The sequence below is a fragment of the Pantherophis guttatus genome, chromosome 3 (assembly GCF_059756535.1).
Source record: "Pantherophis guttatus breed Tessera chromosome 3, ASM5975653v1, whole genome shotgun sequence".
Classification (NCBI taxonomy): domain Eukaryota; kingdom Metazoa; phylum Chordata; class Lepidosauria; order Squamata; family Colubridae; genus Pantherophis; species Pantherophis guttatus.
The window spans coordinates 203,953,943-203,970,514 of record NC_142065.1 but is presented as its reverse complement, the minus strand read 5'-3'; the positions used below and the strand labels follow the sequence as shown (position 1 = coordinate 203,970,514).

The following is a 16,572-nucleotide window of genomic DNA, read 5'->3' as shown; positions in this document are numbered from 1 at the left end:
GAAGCTTTCAAGAAGAGACTGGACTGCCATTTGTCAGAGATCGTGTAGGGTTTCCTGCTTGGGTTGGGGGTTGGACTAGATGACCTACAAGGTCCCTTCCAACTCTGTTAATCTGAACAGGTTTGTAAATCCCTTAGCCAAGCAGATCTCAAAAGGCAAAGCAGAGTCAGGCCTGATAAATCCCGGGCTGAGAGACCCTCAGGATATTTGGAGGGTGAGTGTAGCATATTATAGGAGGAAAGGGAGGTCAAATCTCTTCCATTCTGTTGGCAGTTAACCTAAATGGCCCACCTAAAGAGACTACCTAACACCTTTTCTGGAAAAGTTTGAAGATGGAAAAGTAAATGAACTCCTAAAAAACCCAGTCCTTGATTCCTCCTTTCCCTGTCCTGCACAGAGGGCAGGACAAGAAGTAATGGGTGGAAGCTTGTGAAAGAGAGATCCTACAGTAGAAGTAAGGAGAAATTTCCTGATGGTGAGAACAGCTTGCCTCCCAGAGTTCTGTGTATTCCATTATTGGAGGTTTTTAAAACCAGATGGATAACCATTTGACCACAATAGTATAAGTTCTCCTGCCTTGAGCAAGGGGTTGGACTAGAAGACCTCTGAGGTTCCTTCCTTCCTTCCTTCCTTCCTTCATCCCATCCTATCTTCCTTCCTTCCTTCCTCCATCCCATCCTATCTTCCTTCCTTCCTTCGTTCCTTCCTTCCTCCATCCCATCCCATCCCATCCCATCCTATCTTCCTTCCTTCCTTCCTTCCTTCCTTCCTTCCTTCCACCATCCCATCCTATCTTCCTTCCTTCGTTCCTTCCTTCCTCCATCCCATCCCATCCCATCCTATCTTCCTTCCTTCCTTCCTTCCTTCCTTCCTCCCTCCATCCCATCCCATACTATCTTCCTTCCTTCCTTCCTTTCTTCCTTCCTTCTTCCATCCCATCCCATCCTATCTTCCTTCCTTTCTTCCTTCCTTCGTTCCTTCCTTCCTCCATCCCATCCTATCTTCCTTCCTTCCTTCCACCATCCCATCCTATCTTCTTTCCTTCGTTCCTTCCTTCCTCCATCCCACCCCATCCCATCTCATCCATCCTTCCTTCCTTCATTCCTTCCTTCCTCCATCCCATCCTATCTTCCTTCCTTCCTTCCTTCATCCCATCCTATCTTCCTTCCTTCCTTCCTCCATCCCATCTTCCTTCTTTCTTCCTCCCTCCCTCCCAATCAATCTCTTCCCACCCCTCATGAAAGGCAAAGAATAGAGCATTAGGGATGCTCCATCTTTGCAGTGCTTGATCTTTACACTTTTCCTCTCCAAGTTCCATCTTTCTGCAGTGGGGAGCAGAATTTCGGTCAGCTGGTGTCTCCTTCCTTCTGCAGTGAGGAGGATCTGCAGCAGCTTCTCCCTGCATTAAGCAACTGTCCAATCCTTCCCTTTGCTCTCTCAACCAGGCTGGACTGTCTTTCGCTTTCCAACGAGAGAGGACAAGTGAGAAGAGATTTCTAGAGGCAGAGTTTGGAACTCTGTAATTAGGATCCTTAATGACTCCTACTTCCAATCGAATTCTCTCCTGAGCGCCTCCCTTCCCTCCTTCCCTTCCCTTCTCCCCTTCTCCCTTCCCTTCCCTCTTCTCATCCCCATTTCTTTCCTTCTCCCTTCCCTCCCCTCTTTTCATTCCTTTCCTTTCCTCCTTCTTTCCTTTCCTTCTTTCCTTTCCTTTCCTTTCCTTTCCTTTCCTTTCCTTTCCTTTCCTTTCCTTTCCTTTCCTTTCCTTTCCTTTCCTTTCCTTTCCCTTCCCCTTCCCCTTCCCCTTCCCCTTCCCTTCCCTTCCTTGTGCCCTTGAGTCATTGTTGACTCCTGAAGACTGCCTGGACTAGTCCCTAAAGCCTTCTTAACTCACGGTCTCCTGGTTTTTAGCCCGATGCCTTAATCCAGTGTTTTCCAAACCTGGATAAATTATCCCAAACTGGGTAAAACTACTTTATAAATCCAAGTGCTATTGCTGTTTTCTTTGTGTAATAAGTGGATGGATGGATGGATGAATGCATGCATGCATGCATGGCCTGCTCCAAACCAAGGAAGGCCCACCATCTCTGGAAAATTGATATCATCCTGTTGTGAAGAATCTTCTACTCACTCAGAATCGGCTTCACTATAATTTAAGGCTCGACTTCTAGTCCTCTAGTATGATTGAGATGTTGGTCATCTTTTATGTCAACTCAACTTCAGGTACCAGACCAAGTAAATATGGTCAATTTACTCAGGGCTTAAACATACCCAGTTCTTTCTTTCTTTCTTTCTTTCTTTCTTTCTTTCTTTCTTTCTTTCTTTCTTTCTTTCTTTCTTTCTTTCTTTCTTTCTTCTTTTCTTTCTTTCTTCTTCCTTCCTTCCTTCCTTTCCTTCCTCTCTCTCACCCCCTGCATCCCTCCCTCCTTCTTCTCTCCTCTCCCTCTCACCCCCATCTCTCCCTCTCTCTCTCCCCCTCACCCCCTTCTGTCCCTCTGTCCCTCCCTCTTCTCTCCACTCCTCTCTCACCCCCTCTCACCCCCCTCTCTCTCTCACCCCCCTCTGTCTCCCCCCTCTCTCTCTCCCCGTCTCCCCCTCTCTCTCACCCCCCTATCTCTTCCCCCTCTCTCTCTCACCCACCTCCGTCCCTCCCTCCCTCCCACTCTCTCTCTTCCCCCTCCACCCCTCTCTCCCCCTCACCCCCCTCCGTCCCTCCCTCTTCTCTCCACTCTCCTCTCTCTCTCCCCCCTCTGTCTCCCCCCTCTCTCTCTCCCCGTCTCCCCCTCTCTCTCACCCCCCCTATCTCTTCCCCCTCTCTCTCTCACCCACCTCCGTCCCTCCCTCCCTCCCACTCTCTCTCTTCCCCCTCCACCCCTCTCTCCCCCTCACCCCCCTCCGTCCCTCCCTCTTCTCTCCACTCTCCTCTCTCTCTCCCCCCTCTGTCTCCCCCCTCTCTCTCTCCCCGTCTCCCCCTCTCTCTCACCCCCCCTATCTCTTCCCCCTCTCTCTCTCACCCACCTCCGTCCCTCCCTCCCTCCCACTCTCTCTCTTCCCCCTCCACCCCTCTCTCCCCCTCACCCCCCTCCGTCCCTCCCTCTTCTCTCCACTCTCCTCTCTCTCTCCCCCCTCTGTCTCCCCCCTCTCTCTCTCCCCGTCTCCCCCTCTCTCTCACCCCCCCTATCTCTTCCCCCTCTCTCTCTCACCCACCTCCGTCCCTCCCTCCCTCCCACTCTCTCTCTTCCCCCTCCACCCCTCTCTCCCCCTCACCCCCCTCCGTCCCTCCCTCTTCTCTCCACTCTCCTCTCTCTCTCCCCCCTCTGTCTCCCCCCTCTCTCTCTCCCCGTCTCCCCCTCTCTCTCACCCCCCCTATCTCTTCCCCCTCTCTCTCTCACCCACCTCCGTCCCTCCCTCCCTCCCACTCTCTCTCTTCCCCCTCCACCCCTCTCTCCCCCTCACCCCCCTCCGTCCCTCCCTCTTCTCTCCACTCTCCTCTCTCTCTCCCCCCTCTCCCGCCCTCTCTCTCTCATCCCCCTCTGTCTCTTTCCCCACCTCTCTCTCTCACCCCCCTCCCTCCCTCCTCTCTCCTCTCCTCTCTTCTCTCTCTGCCTTGAGCTGAACCGGTTCCAACTCGGATCGACTTTTTTTGTTCTTCTTCTTTTTTTTTAAATCCTCCTCCTGCCCACTAAAACTCCACAAACGTCCCTTCTGCAGCTTCCCCAAAAGCCAAGAGACCAAGTTTGCGCATCTGCGCGTTCGGGCAAACTCCTGGCGTGGGGGGGGGGGGTAGATCCTCGGAGCCGGAGGTTTTTTTTTTTTTTTTTTTTTGGCCAGCAAGCAGGTGTGGGGCGCGGGCGATGGGGCAGGTGTGAAGGGACCCCCGCGGGCAAGCCGTCGCTTCTTCGCTGGGGGAGGGGAGAAGAGGGGAGGGGAGGGGGGGAGAGAAGAGGGGAGGGGAGGGGGGAGAGAAGAGGGGAGGGAAGAGGGGGGAGAGAAGAGGGGAGGGGAGGGGAGAAGAGGGGAGGGGAGAAGAGGGGAGGGGAGGGGGGAGAGAAGAGGGGAGGGGAGGGGAGGGGAGGGGAGGGGAGAAGAGGGGAGGGGAGGGGGGAGAGAAGAGGGGAGGGGAGGGGAGGGGAGGGGGGGAGAGAAGGAGGCTGGTACTTCTTTAAGTGGGCGCCCAGGGGAGCCGAGAGCCTGACGTCACCGGGCCATCAGCTGACCGCGCTGGGTTCTGCCCTTCCCGAGCGAAAGAGGCGGCTGGGGCGAGGAGAAGCCCGGCCGAATCGTCCCTTTCGCCGGGCTCGGATTTCGACCAATTCGGCCGTTCGTTCCGGGCTGCAGGAACCGAAGCAAGGAAGCAAGCAAGCCGAGCTCGGCCGGCAGACGCGGAGCCCGGAGCGCGCAGCAACTTTAACGAGCGGGCAAAAAAAAAGGAGGGGGGGGTGGGCTCGTTTCGGCAAAGTCCTGCCCCAGGAGAGGCAAGTGTTCCGGCGACGAAGCTGCCTCGGTTTCGGGGCCCGTCCCGACCGTCCGTCCGTCGGTCGGTCGGTCGGTCGGTCGGTCTTTGCGTCCGAGGCTTTCCCCCTCCGTGGAAAAGGCAGCCCGGCATCTGGTGGGGGGAGAAAAGGAAGCTTGCGTGGCGGCTGTGGCGCGCGTGACCGGGGGAGCCGGCTGGTCCACCCGCGGCGTGGGAGCGCCGAGAGGACGGCGGGCGGCGGGTTGCAGAAGCCAGTGATGCATCCCGCCGCCGCCGCAGCCGCCGGTGGTGGCTCTCCGGCTGCGGAGCAAACGGCCGAGTAGCCCAGAGTGGATCCATCCAAACCCCCCCTCCCTCCCCACTTCGACTCTGCCTTTCACCCACCCACCCACCCACCCACCCCCCGACCACCCTCCGGGCCATGCCTCGCTTCAAGATCTCCCGCAAGAAAAGGAAAAGTCCTCGTTTCCTGCCCGTCTGGTACCGCTGCAGCCTTGGAGGGCGGCGATCGCGGCAGGGCTGTCGGGACGCCCGTCCGGTGATGATGGTGATGATGATCCGGCCCTGAGAGAGTCAAGCCTCGTCGTTGTTGGGCCGCCTGCCTTGAAGCTGCTTCGCCCGCTCCCGTGGCTGGAAAGGCGCCGATCCTCGTTCCGGGCTCCGTTGGCTTTCCTCCAGTCGCCGCCCGTCCAGTCCGTCCTTCCCTCCTTTCCCCTTGCTGGACCGATGCCGCCGCTTTTCAGCAGCCGCTCGGACAACGGCCGAGATCTCCCGCAGTTACGGCCGCCTTCAACCTTCCCAGCTGCGCCTGTATAGCCTCGGAGATCGCCGCCGGCTCACCTGTCCTTCTAAACTTCCAGCCCTGGAAAAGTTGCGCTGCGCTCCCTTTAATCTCCCCCCGCGTGGGTTTATAACAACAAAAAAAATACTCTTCCACCGCCTGTCTGGGGGATTGCGCTTTCTCTTTTCCTTGGATTCCGTCTAAGGCTTGCAAGGAACTTCAGGAACTTCAAAGGATGGGGAAGCCTCCTGCCTGAAACTTGGAAGGCTGCCAAGAAAAACAAGGAGGGTGTTGGGGAAGCGGTGGTGGTGGCTCAAGAATGTAGGATGGGAGCTTCCGAACTGGCTTCTTTGGGGATCTGCCCCTCCCCACCATCTCAAAGGCGCCCAGGTGTTTGTGGCTTTCCTTTGCTTTGGGTGTAGGGCTCCATGGAAGCTACCAGCCGGGACTTGGGGGCCTGTGGCTTCGATTCCACTTAACCAGCCTTCCTGCCCTACTCTTCATCCTGCCCAGCTGACCTGGAAGCCGGAGGGGATGCAGTTGGCGAAGGCCCGCCTTGCTACCAAGGTATATCCAGTGCCAACGAAGGCATGGGGAGGACCCTGTCTTCTGCCGGCCGCTGACTGACCTTTGATCCCCCTGCCAAAGAGGTGGGGGGGGGACGGGAAAAAAAGAACCCAGCTGCCTTTCAATGTGACGGGACCTTCCTCCTCCTCCTGCTCCGACCTCCCACCCAACGATGGAGCTGTCCGAGGTACGTTGTTTGAGCGACAGCGATGAGTTGTACACCATCAACCAGACGCCCCCTAGCGGCGGTGCCCGCTCCCAACGCCTGCTGTGGCAGACCGCCGTGCGCCACATCACCGAGCAGCGTTTCATCCAAGAACACTGCACTGGCAAAGCCCTCGGTTCCGAAGAGTCCTGCTGCCCCAACCACAGCCACCCTTCCCGGCGTCAGTCCGCGGGCAAGAGCCTCAGTGGCCACAACAACGGGGGCACCAAAGTCTTCCCCGAGCGCAGCAGCAGCAGTGGCGATCTGGGCTTCCTGCACCTGGATTGTGCTCCCAGCAACTCCGATTTCTTCCTGAACTGGGGCTACACTTACCGGGGTGTGATCTTCCCCACTTTACGCAACTCCTTCAAGTCTCGGGACTTGGAGCGCCTCTACCAACGCTACTTCCTGGGCCAGAGGCGGAAGTCGGAAGTGGTGGTGAACATCTTGGATGTGCTCACCAAGCTGACTCTCCTGTTGCTCCACCTGACTTTGGCCTCGGCCCCCATGGACCCCCTCAAGGGCATTCTGCTGGGCTTCTTCACGGGCATCGAAGTGGTCATCTGTGCCTTAGTGGTGGTCAGGAAGGACACGACCTCTTACACCTACCTGCAGTACAGCGGTGTGGTCACCTGGGTGGCAATGGCCACCCAAATCTTGGCTGCGGGCTTGGGTTGTGGTCTCCTCGGCGACGGCATTGGCTACGTGCTCTTCACTCTCTTTGCTACCTACAGCATGCTCCCTCTGCCCCTCACCTGGGCTATTTTGGCTGGCTTAGTTACCTCCCTCCTGCAGCTCATCATGCAGACCTTCATCCCTAGACAGGTGGTGATTTCCATCAATCAGGTATTTCTTATGGATTCTTCTTCTTTCTCGCCCCTCCCTCCCCCCAAACTGGGCAAGTTGGTTCACCTCTTAATCAGGGTTAATAGTTGGAAGCAGTGGCACATCGTTGCTAGAGCAAACCTAACCAGGACACAATGTGGCATCTCCTGCCTAAGATGTGTAGGACTCTGAGATCTTTGTCTGCAGTTATGGTAGAGAGAGGAAGAGGTCCTTTTGCCAAACACAACAGGGATGCTCTTTGCATTTTCAGGATGGTGGCTCCTGAACACAGCACCCTTTACAAAAGCAAGTGGGGTTAGTAGCGCTACTTACTCAAAGGGAAAGAGACTTTTTAGGATAGTCTCCTTCCCAAGTCTCATTTATCCTAAGTTGATCCTTTCCCGCTCTCATGGGAGTTGAAGTCCAGCCACGACAGGGAGCATCAGAACGGAGGGCGAAGCCACAAAACATATTGGCGTCCCGGTCTTCTTTTACGGACGGCCAAAGAAAATTTACACAAGGTCATCCCAAGTTGGGCTTCCTTGCTTCTGGGTTGCCAGATCATTGCGGAGAAATATCCTGTAGATTCCCAGCTAGAGCACAGTATTCCTACACCAAATGAAGCTGCTTTAATCTGGGCACCCAGATGCAGTGGGTCTCTGAGTCAACCCTATGCTTCCCCCCCCCTCAAAATAGTCTTCAATGCCACCAAGGCCAGGAAGGGGATCTGCTAATCGCATCCGAGTGTGTACAGATCCCGACTTTTAGAATGAAGGGAGATTGTTTTGGTGTCCCCGGATAATGTCACATAATTCCCTCTCCTCTGAGTTCTCATTCAATGCTGCATTGGGTCTCTGTAGTATTTGATCAATTATTCAGCAGAGTTCATCAAGCGGAAGAAAAGCTGTTTTGAGAGTAGCTTTATATATATACATATACATACACATACACACACACACACACACACATATATATATATGACAAGCAGAACATGAGAAGTAAAGTCATCCTCGTTCAATTCAAAAGAACAGAGTTGGAAGGGACCTTGGAAGTCATCTAGTCCAACCCCCTGCTCACGCAGGAGGCCTGTACTAGGGATTCGAACCACCGAACTGCCGATCTTTCTGATCGACAAGCTCAGTGTCTTAGCCACTTGAGCCACCTAGTCAGGACTCTTCCCCAAGCGCTGCCATGTGTTTGTCAGTTCCCCTCTAACTGTCTGGTATTTCAACACCCATGTTGTTTTGCTGGGGCTAAGATTAGGCATTATGGGACTTGAACACATTTAGAATGTCCCAGGCTGGGACAAGTTGGGATATAGGATTTCTGCCTTTATAACAATCTTCTTATACTTCCCAATTTTTGTTGGCTGGCTGCTGTGTTTTGTTAGCTGGGATCACTGGCCAGTTGTTGTTGTTGTTATTTACTTTATTCATTAAACATGAAACTCAGTCAACTGAACATTCAAAAATGCATCACAAATACCATTGACCGGTGCTAATCATTGATACGGGTTGCTGCCAGCATCCTAGGTATCAACCAAGTACCTTCTTAAGATGTACGATGTTCCAAAAAGTGTAGTTTTTTGCAGTTCTGCTGGTGTTATTGCAGGAAGCTGCAATTTGTTGATGTATCTTATAAAATTCTTGGACATGGTACCAAGTGCCCCAATGACAATGGGTCTCACTCTTACATGTTTCATCCATAGCTGTGTAGTTTCGATGGCCAGGTCGCGATATTTCATGATTTTTTTCTGTTGTTGTTGTTGTTGTTGTTGTTGTTGTTGTTGTTGTTATTATTATTATTATTATTATTATTATTATTATTATTATTATTATTATTATTATTATTTGGAGTGAGATGTTGTGCAAGTTCAAACTTGTGCGTATTTATCTGTCGTATCCGTAGGACTTTCCCATCAGTATCCCAGCTGTTTAGTTCTGATGTTTATCAAATGACAGCTTGAATGTAGTCAGGTGGCCCAAGATATCTGCTAAATCTGTGGCTGAGGCCTTCGGGATTATATCAATTCTCATCTGTCCGTTAAATCAGGCTAGTTGAATTCAGCGTTGTTCTGTTGTTGTTCAGGTTCCTATTGCAAAAGCTCTGAAACCCTATTTAATATGAATCAAATAGAGCTCAGTACAACCAGTTTGGCTGGTGGTCTGATTCTCAGTTGTGATTCATTTCGGGGGAAATAGGTAGACCATCGTTCAGCCATTTATTTGGTAAATTGGTAATTCAGAGATAAATTACGCTGAGACTTTGTGGTTTGGTTTCTGGGAACTAAAAAAAAAAAAAGGACTGGGAACTAAAACAATGCAATTATTAAAAATTTGTCTTCCAGAAGGCATGGTGAATTTGTTTATCGATTTAGCTGTTTATTTTATGCAGATGCTTATTCCAGGAAAGAACGAATACTCAGATTGAAAACTTCCTACAGGTTACCATCTTGTGACAGAATTCAATATAATTTGCTGCAACAATATCCGGTCCAAATATAAGAAAGCTCTAAACTAGCTTAGAAGTTGGTTTGGCCAGGAGGGTTAAAGGTCGGACTGACACATATTAATGGCATCCACACACAATCTTTCAATGGGTCAGTAAATGATTTAACAGGTGCATTTTATAAGGAAGGGGAAAGCTATCATTTCAGATTTATTTCCTATTCCAAAACAATTCCTTCCAGAAAAGAAGTTTCTCCCGGGGCAAACTAGAGCAGGAGGAAAACAGAATGTTCTGGAAAAGAACAGAATATTCTGCCCTTGAAACTTCTGAGTTTTGCACGCACCTATTGCATAATAGGGTAAGCTGGGTTAGTTTAAAGTGTGGATATTTTATTTTATTGTGGTTTAGTCTGTTATGCAAGCCCACTTGACCTACTTAATTTATGGCTTAACATATGATGTTACAAACCCAGAAGAAGAGATGAATTGAGTAACTCAGCTTAGCAAGTCATTAAACACTGTCCTAGTGTATTTGATGGTGAAGTGGTAAGAATTCCTTACACTTTCCTTACACAAAATGTATACACTTTGTGACTTGGGAAATACATGGATTCTTTTAGCAGCAAGGTTCCCAACTTTTTCAGCTGGCTCATTAACCACTTAGAACAGTGATGGCTAACCTTTTTGCCATCGCCTGCCAGGAGCAAGGGGAGCGCAGGGGGGGAGGGTTGCGTGTGCATGTGCCCACACCCAAAATTCTATATGTCCCGCCCCCGTGCATGCGTGTGTGACACACACACACCGCTCCGCCCGCTCCTGGCACGCAATGGTCTAGTGGCCCAGTAGGCTTGTTTTTCTCTCTCCCCAGGCTCCAGAGCCTTTCTAGGAGTCTGGGGAGGGCAAAAACAGCCTTCCCCACCACTCCCGGAGGCCCTCTGGAGGCAAGAAATGGCCCATTTGCCAACTTCTGGTCCCACCTAGAAAGGCTCTTGAGCCTGGGGAGAAAGAAAAATGGGCCTTCCCCACCCCCCCACCCCACCCCGAGGCCCTCTGGAGGCAGGAAACAGCATGTTTCCCTACTTCTGGTGGGCCCAGAAGGCCTGAAAATCAGCTGGCCAGCATGCACATGCACGCCAGAGCTGAGCTTGCGTGCCCACCAATATGGCTACGTGTGCCACCTGTGGCACGTGTGCCATAGGTTTGCCATCACTGACCTAGAAGTTTGTGAGCTGGGAAAAAAAACATGGATACAGATGCTTGACAGGTCTAAAATCTTCATTTATTTCTTAAATTTGTATGCTCCCCTCCGCCATTTTGCTTAGAGACAACTCTAGGTGGCTTACTGTAGGAGAAGAAGTGAAGGAACCTGGGGGGGGGGGATGGAATTAAAAAATAGATCCGCTTAGAATCCCTATGTAGTCCTTTTTAAGTCTGTTTTAATATTAATATTAAATTTTAGTTATTACTATTATTTTAACGTTTTTTTTGTGGCTTTTATTCGGTTGTAAGCGTAGGAGAGTGGCAATATCTGAGGGTGGAGTTAAAAGAGGGATAAGCCTAGAATCCCTACATAGCCACAAGGGGACTCAGCTTGATGCTGCGTAGGGATTCTAGGCTGATCCTTCTTTTAACTCCATCCCCAGATATTGCCACTCTTTCTCCTACACTTACAGCCAAATAAAAAGCCATGCAAGAAAACATTAGGATAATATTAATATTAAAACTGACTTAAAAATGATCAAAGGTGGCAAGGAAAAGAGCCAAATACACATGAGGAAAGGATGGGTGGGGGATTTTACCTCTGTTCATTAACCACCTTCAGTTGTCAGAACCTGGCTTTTGGGCCCTTTTGGAAGGCCAAAAGATGGGTGCAAATCTCACCTTGGGGGGAGGGGCACGATGTTCCAGAGGTTGGGAGCCAGGGCAGAAAAGGCTCTTTTGCTGGACCTCAAAACTAAGTCTTTAGCCGGAGTCTTCAATTAGTTTCATCAGTGAGTGACATCCAGTGTTACATGATGGGCACGTGCTGGCTTTGGTAAGGTCTCACACCCTCTGGACAAAATTTTGGAGGTATACAAAGATAACTGTGTACACACACACACACACACAGAGAGAGAGACAACCGTGTGACAACTCTGTCAATGTTGTTAGTTGCGAAGTCGTGTCCGACCCATTGCAATCCCATGGACAACGTCCATCCGAGCCTTCCTGTCCTCTACCATCCCCTGGAGTCCATTTAAGCTCACGCCTACTGCTTCAGTGACTCCATCCAGCCACCTCGTTCTCTGTCGTCCCCTTCTTCTTTTGCCCTCAATCGTTCCCAGCATGAGGCTCTTCTCCAGTGAGTCCTTCCTTCTCATTAGGTGGCCAAAGTATTTAAGTTTCATCTTCAGGACCTGGTCTTCTAAAGAACAATCAGGGTTGATCTCCTCTAGGACTGACCGATTGGATCATCTTGCAGTCCAAGGGACTTGCAGGAGTTTTCTCCAGCACCAGAATGCAAAGGCCTCAATTCTTTGGCACTCATCCTTCCTTATGGTCCAACTTCCACAGCCTTACATTGCAACTGGAAAAACTATAGCCTTGATCATATGCACTTCTGTTGGCGGGGTGAACTCTGTCAATAGGAGAGATTAATGCAGTCCAAGTGAGCTGCAAGGGAAGATTTTTTAGAACAGGGATCTCCAACCTTGGCAACTTTAAGACTTGTGGACTTCAACTCCCAGAATCCTTCAGCCAGCTTTGCTGGGAATTGAAGTCCACAGGTATTAAAGTTGCCAAGGTTGGAGACCCCTGTTTTAGAAAGTGCCTTCTAACACTGCACGACATGTCACGCCCTCCCTTGTGTTTTTTCTTCCCCGGCCCAAGCTTTTTAAAATGCTCTCTAAAATTGGCTTAAAAGTCCTGAAACATTTTAATCTTCCTAGTTTATTGCAGCCACATTGTGTCTTGAGCCCAGGGAACATACAGCTCTCAGTCACTTTGCTCTTTGGTTGGATGAGTTTTATCTCTGCTCTGTTCCGCTGCTGGGTTTTTAGAGCAATGCTGTGATCGGATTGTGATTTGACTAGATTTCTGGTGTTTTTTTTTTTTTTTAACCTGCTTTCATTTGTTTGTCACTCAGGGAAACTTGGTGATGGGATGGGAAATAAGTGGAAAACAGAAATCAGTAATCTCTATCAGGAATTGGCTAAGAAACCTATTTCCAGGTTGGAACGAAAGAACATTCGTATTTGCAAACTCTGGAAGAGCTTGCTGGCTGCTAGAAAGGAAAAAAGCCCAGAATCGAGTGGATGTGATTCTACTGAGCTGGGGCACACAAGGAATTTGTCTTTGGTGCATATGCTCTCTGTACATAAAAGAAAAGATACGTTCATCAAGAATCATAAGGTACAACACTTAATGATAGTCACAGGGAACAAATAAGCAATCGAATCATATTGGGAAACAGTCAATATAAATCGTAAGGATACCAGCAAGAAGGTTACAGTCATTCAGTCATAAGTGGAAGGAGATGGGTGATAGGAACGATGAGAAGATTAATAGTAATGCAGACTTAATAACTACTTTGACAGTGTTGAGGGAATTATTTGTTTAGCAGAGTGATGGCGTTCGGGGAAAAAACTGTCCTTGTGTCTAGTTGTTCTGGTGTGCAGTGCTCTATAGTGCCGTTTTGAGGGTAGGAGTTGAAACAATTTATGTCCAGGATGCGAGGGGTCTGTAGATATTTTCACAGCCCTCTTTTTGACTTGTGCAGTATACAGGTCCTCAGTGCAAGGCAGGTTGGTAGCCATTGCTTTTTCTGCAGTTCTAATTATCTGTTGAAGTCTGTGTCTGTCTTGTTGGGTTGCAGAACCAAACCAGACAGTTACAGAGGTGCAGATGACAGACTCAATAATTAAAGATTTTAAATTAAAAATTCAAAATCTTTGTAGGCTGCAGATTAAGACTGAGCACATCCGTCACCTGTTTGGTGGGTAGCAGAGTGGGGACACGAGTGAAGGTAGGGGTGGTGGCAGTGAGGCCTGGAGGTCGTCTGGGGAAGGCAGTGGTGTCGGTGAATTTATTGGCTTTCTGCACAAATTATGCAAGATTGTTTTGTGGGCCATGTGTTGGACAGGCCTGGCGGGGCCAACAAGGAATTCTTCAACAATTGTATGAAGAAAGAAAAGCCTCTTCTAGGATGAGCAACTAAGATGATCAAAGGCTTGGAGACTAAAACATATGAAGAACGGTTGCAGGATTTGGGCTTGGCTAGTCTAGAGAAAAAAAGGCCTGGGGTGAGGGACATGATAGCAGTATTCCAGTATTTGAGGGGCTGCCACAAAGAAGAAGGGGTGACATTATTCTCCAAAGCACCAGAGGGCAGGACAAGAAACAATGGATGGAAACTAATTAAAGAGAGAAGCAACCTGGAATTAAGGCGACACTTCCTAAGAGTGAGGACAATTAACCAGTGGAGCAGATGGCTTTCAAAATTTGTGGGTGCTTAAAAATGGGAAGTTTTTAAGAAGAGACTGGACAGCCAGTTCTCTGAAATGGTATAGAGCAGTGGTTCTCAACCTGTGGGTCGCGACCCCTTTGGGGATCGAATGACCCTTTCACAGAGGTCGCCTAAGACCATCGGAAAACACATTTTCAATGGTTTTAGGAATAATTTTATGGTTGGGGGGTCACCACAACATGAGGAACTGTATTAAAGGGTCGCGGCATTAGGAAGGTTGAGAACCACTGGTATAGAGTGTCCTGCTGGAGCAGGGGGCTGGACTAGAAGACCTCCAAGGTCCCTTCCTCCTTTTCTATTTTTATTTTTATTTATGTTCCTATTCCTATTCCTATTCCTATCCTATCCTATCCTATCCTATCCTATCCTATCCTATCCTATCCTATCCTATCCTATCCTATCCTATCCTATCCTATCCTACTCTACTCTACCCTACCCTTCCCTACCCTACCCTACCCTGCCCTGCCCTGCCCTGCCCTGCCCTGCCCTACCCTACCCTACCCTTCCCTACCCTTCCCTACCCTACCCTACCCTTCCCTACCATACCCTAACGTACCCTTCCCTACCCTACCCTACCCTACCCTACCCTACCCTTCCCTACCCTCCCCTCCCCTTCCCTACCCTGCCCTCCCCTCCCCTCCCCTACCCTACCCTACCCTACCCTACCCTAATCTACTCTACTCTACTCTATCCTATTCCATCCCATCTCATGCCATCCCATCCAGGGATGAAATCCAGAAGGTTCTGACAGGTTCTGGAGAACCGGTAGCGGAAATTTTGAGTAGTTTGGAGAACCAGCAGTTTGGCTGGTCCCAGACTGGGGTGGGAACAGAGATTTTGCAATATCTTTCCTCCAGGAGTGTGGAGGGAATGGGGATTTTGCAGTATCCTTCCCCTGCCATGTCCACCAAGTCACACCCACCAAGCCACGCCCACAGAACCGGTAGTAAAAAAAAATTGGATTTCACCACTGATCCCATCCCATCCCATCCTATGCCATGTGGATGTAGTTAGTGTATCTAGTGTCACCAAAGGATGAAAAGAGGAACTAGCTCAATTCATCAATGAAGATCTATGGAGAGTCTCAATCATCCAGGTCATGGTTCTCCCAAAGCTGCTTTTCCAAAAGGCAACTGGACTTTCTTGTTTGTTTGTTTGCTTTTCCTTTGAAAATGTCTTGCTTCTCATCCAAGAAGCTGAACTGAAGAATGGATGATGAAGTGAAACATTTTCAAAGAAACAAAAAAAAAATCAAGGAAGTCCGGTTGCCTTTTGGAAAAAGCACTCACAAATGAGGCCACTCTTTTTCAGGTTATCGTGATACTGCCTCAACATCCTCTTTCTCGTGATGTATGAGCAATCTGTATTTATCTTCCCTTGTGGTCCATAAAGGTGGTCAGTGATGGTCAGTTGTCCAATGACCAGTCACAAGAGTGGATAAGCTAATGGCCATAGATCGGACTTCCTCAGTCTGGTGCTTTGGAAGTTGTGCCAAAGGCTGCATAGCAGGGGTGAAATGCTCCCTGTTCGGACCGGATCACCTGATCCGGTAGCAATGACGGTGGGTGGTTCGAAGAACCGGTAGCAAAAATCCCTGCCCCCCCCCCCATGCCCAGCTAAGCTGCACAATCATCAGAGGCTTTTTTTTTTTACTTTTAAAAGCATTTTTTCTACAACCTCTTCCGACGAAAAAATGCTTTTAAAAGTAAAAAAAAAAAGCCTCTGATGATCACGCGGCTCAGCTGGGATCGTCAGAGGCTTTTCAAAGCATTTTTTTTTTTTTTAGCAACCTCTTGGCCAAAGAGGTGGTTAAAAAAATGCTTTGAAAAGTCTCTGGCGATCCCAGCTGAGTTGCCTGATCATCAGAGCGGCATTTTTTAAAAAGCCTCTCTGACGATCCCAGCTGAGTTGCCTGATCGGCAGAGAGGCTTTTCAAAGCATTAGAGAAAATGCTTTGAAAAGTTAAAAAAAAAAAAAGTTGGCCACGCCCACCCAGTCACATTACCCCCCCCACCAAGCCACGCCCACAGAACTGTTAGTAATAAATTTTACATTTCACCCCTGCTGCATAGCCATTTATTATGCACCACAGTGTTGAGAGCAGGGGTGAAACTTACTTACCTTCCTTACCGGTTTGGAAGCGCACGCGCCGGAAGTCACATGCGTGCCCACACCTTCTGCGCATGTGCAGAAGATTCAAAAACATTACTTCCTGGTTAAAACCAGGAAGTAATGACACCCGGGCAGCGATCGCTACCTGATTGCTGAACCACAGGGAAAAATCGCTACCGGATCGGGCGATCTGGTCCGATCCGATCCGGGAGCATTTCATCCCTGGTTGAGAGGGAGTCTGTCGTTTAATACACTTTCGTACTGGATTGTTGGGAAGCGATTATCCACCTGCCTAACCTTGGTCTGCTAAAGAGCAGCTGGGTTCATCAACATGCTGGCCTAGATTGAAGTTTGAGTTGGGGAAATTGTATTCAACATATTATGTGAAACCAAACCATTGCCGTAAACTAGCCATCATGTGTAGTCAAGAATTGTGAGTTTTTGTTGTTAAGGTTCAAGGTATTGTGGGAATCAGCTGTTCCCACCTTTTGTGCATTGGCTCTCTTGGGCTAGAAATATTATAGATAGATTTTCTCCATGAAATAATAAATAAATAAATAAATAAATAAATAAATAAATAAATAAATAAATAAATAAATAAATATTAATTAATATAATTAATCACAATGTCAGGGTTCCAGGTAACACTTTCAACCA

The 16,572-nt window shown here is 49.4% G+C and overlaps 1 protein-coding gene across 3 annotated transcripts in view; it reads left to right on the top strand.

Moving 5' to 3' along the window:
- The first annotated feature begins 4,236 nt into the window (after positions 1–4,236).
- The window catches only part of ADCY8 (adenylate cyclase 8), a 163,386-nt gene continuing 151,050 nt past the window's right edge, over positions 4,237–16,572 (top strand). For 2 of the 3 annotated variants that reach the window (XM_087890895.1, XM_060681832.2), the window contains exon 1: positions 4,688–6,873. In XM_087890895.1, coding sequence (XP_087747021.1) covers positions 5,995–6,873 — 879 coding nt within the window. In that variant the 5' untranslated portion in view covers positions 4,688–5,994. Of the gene's footprint in view, positions 6,874–16,572 lie in introns of all 3 variants that reach the window. The other variant, XM_060681833.2, reaches the window with a different exon arrangement.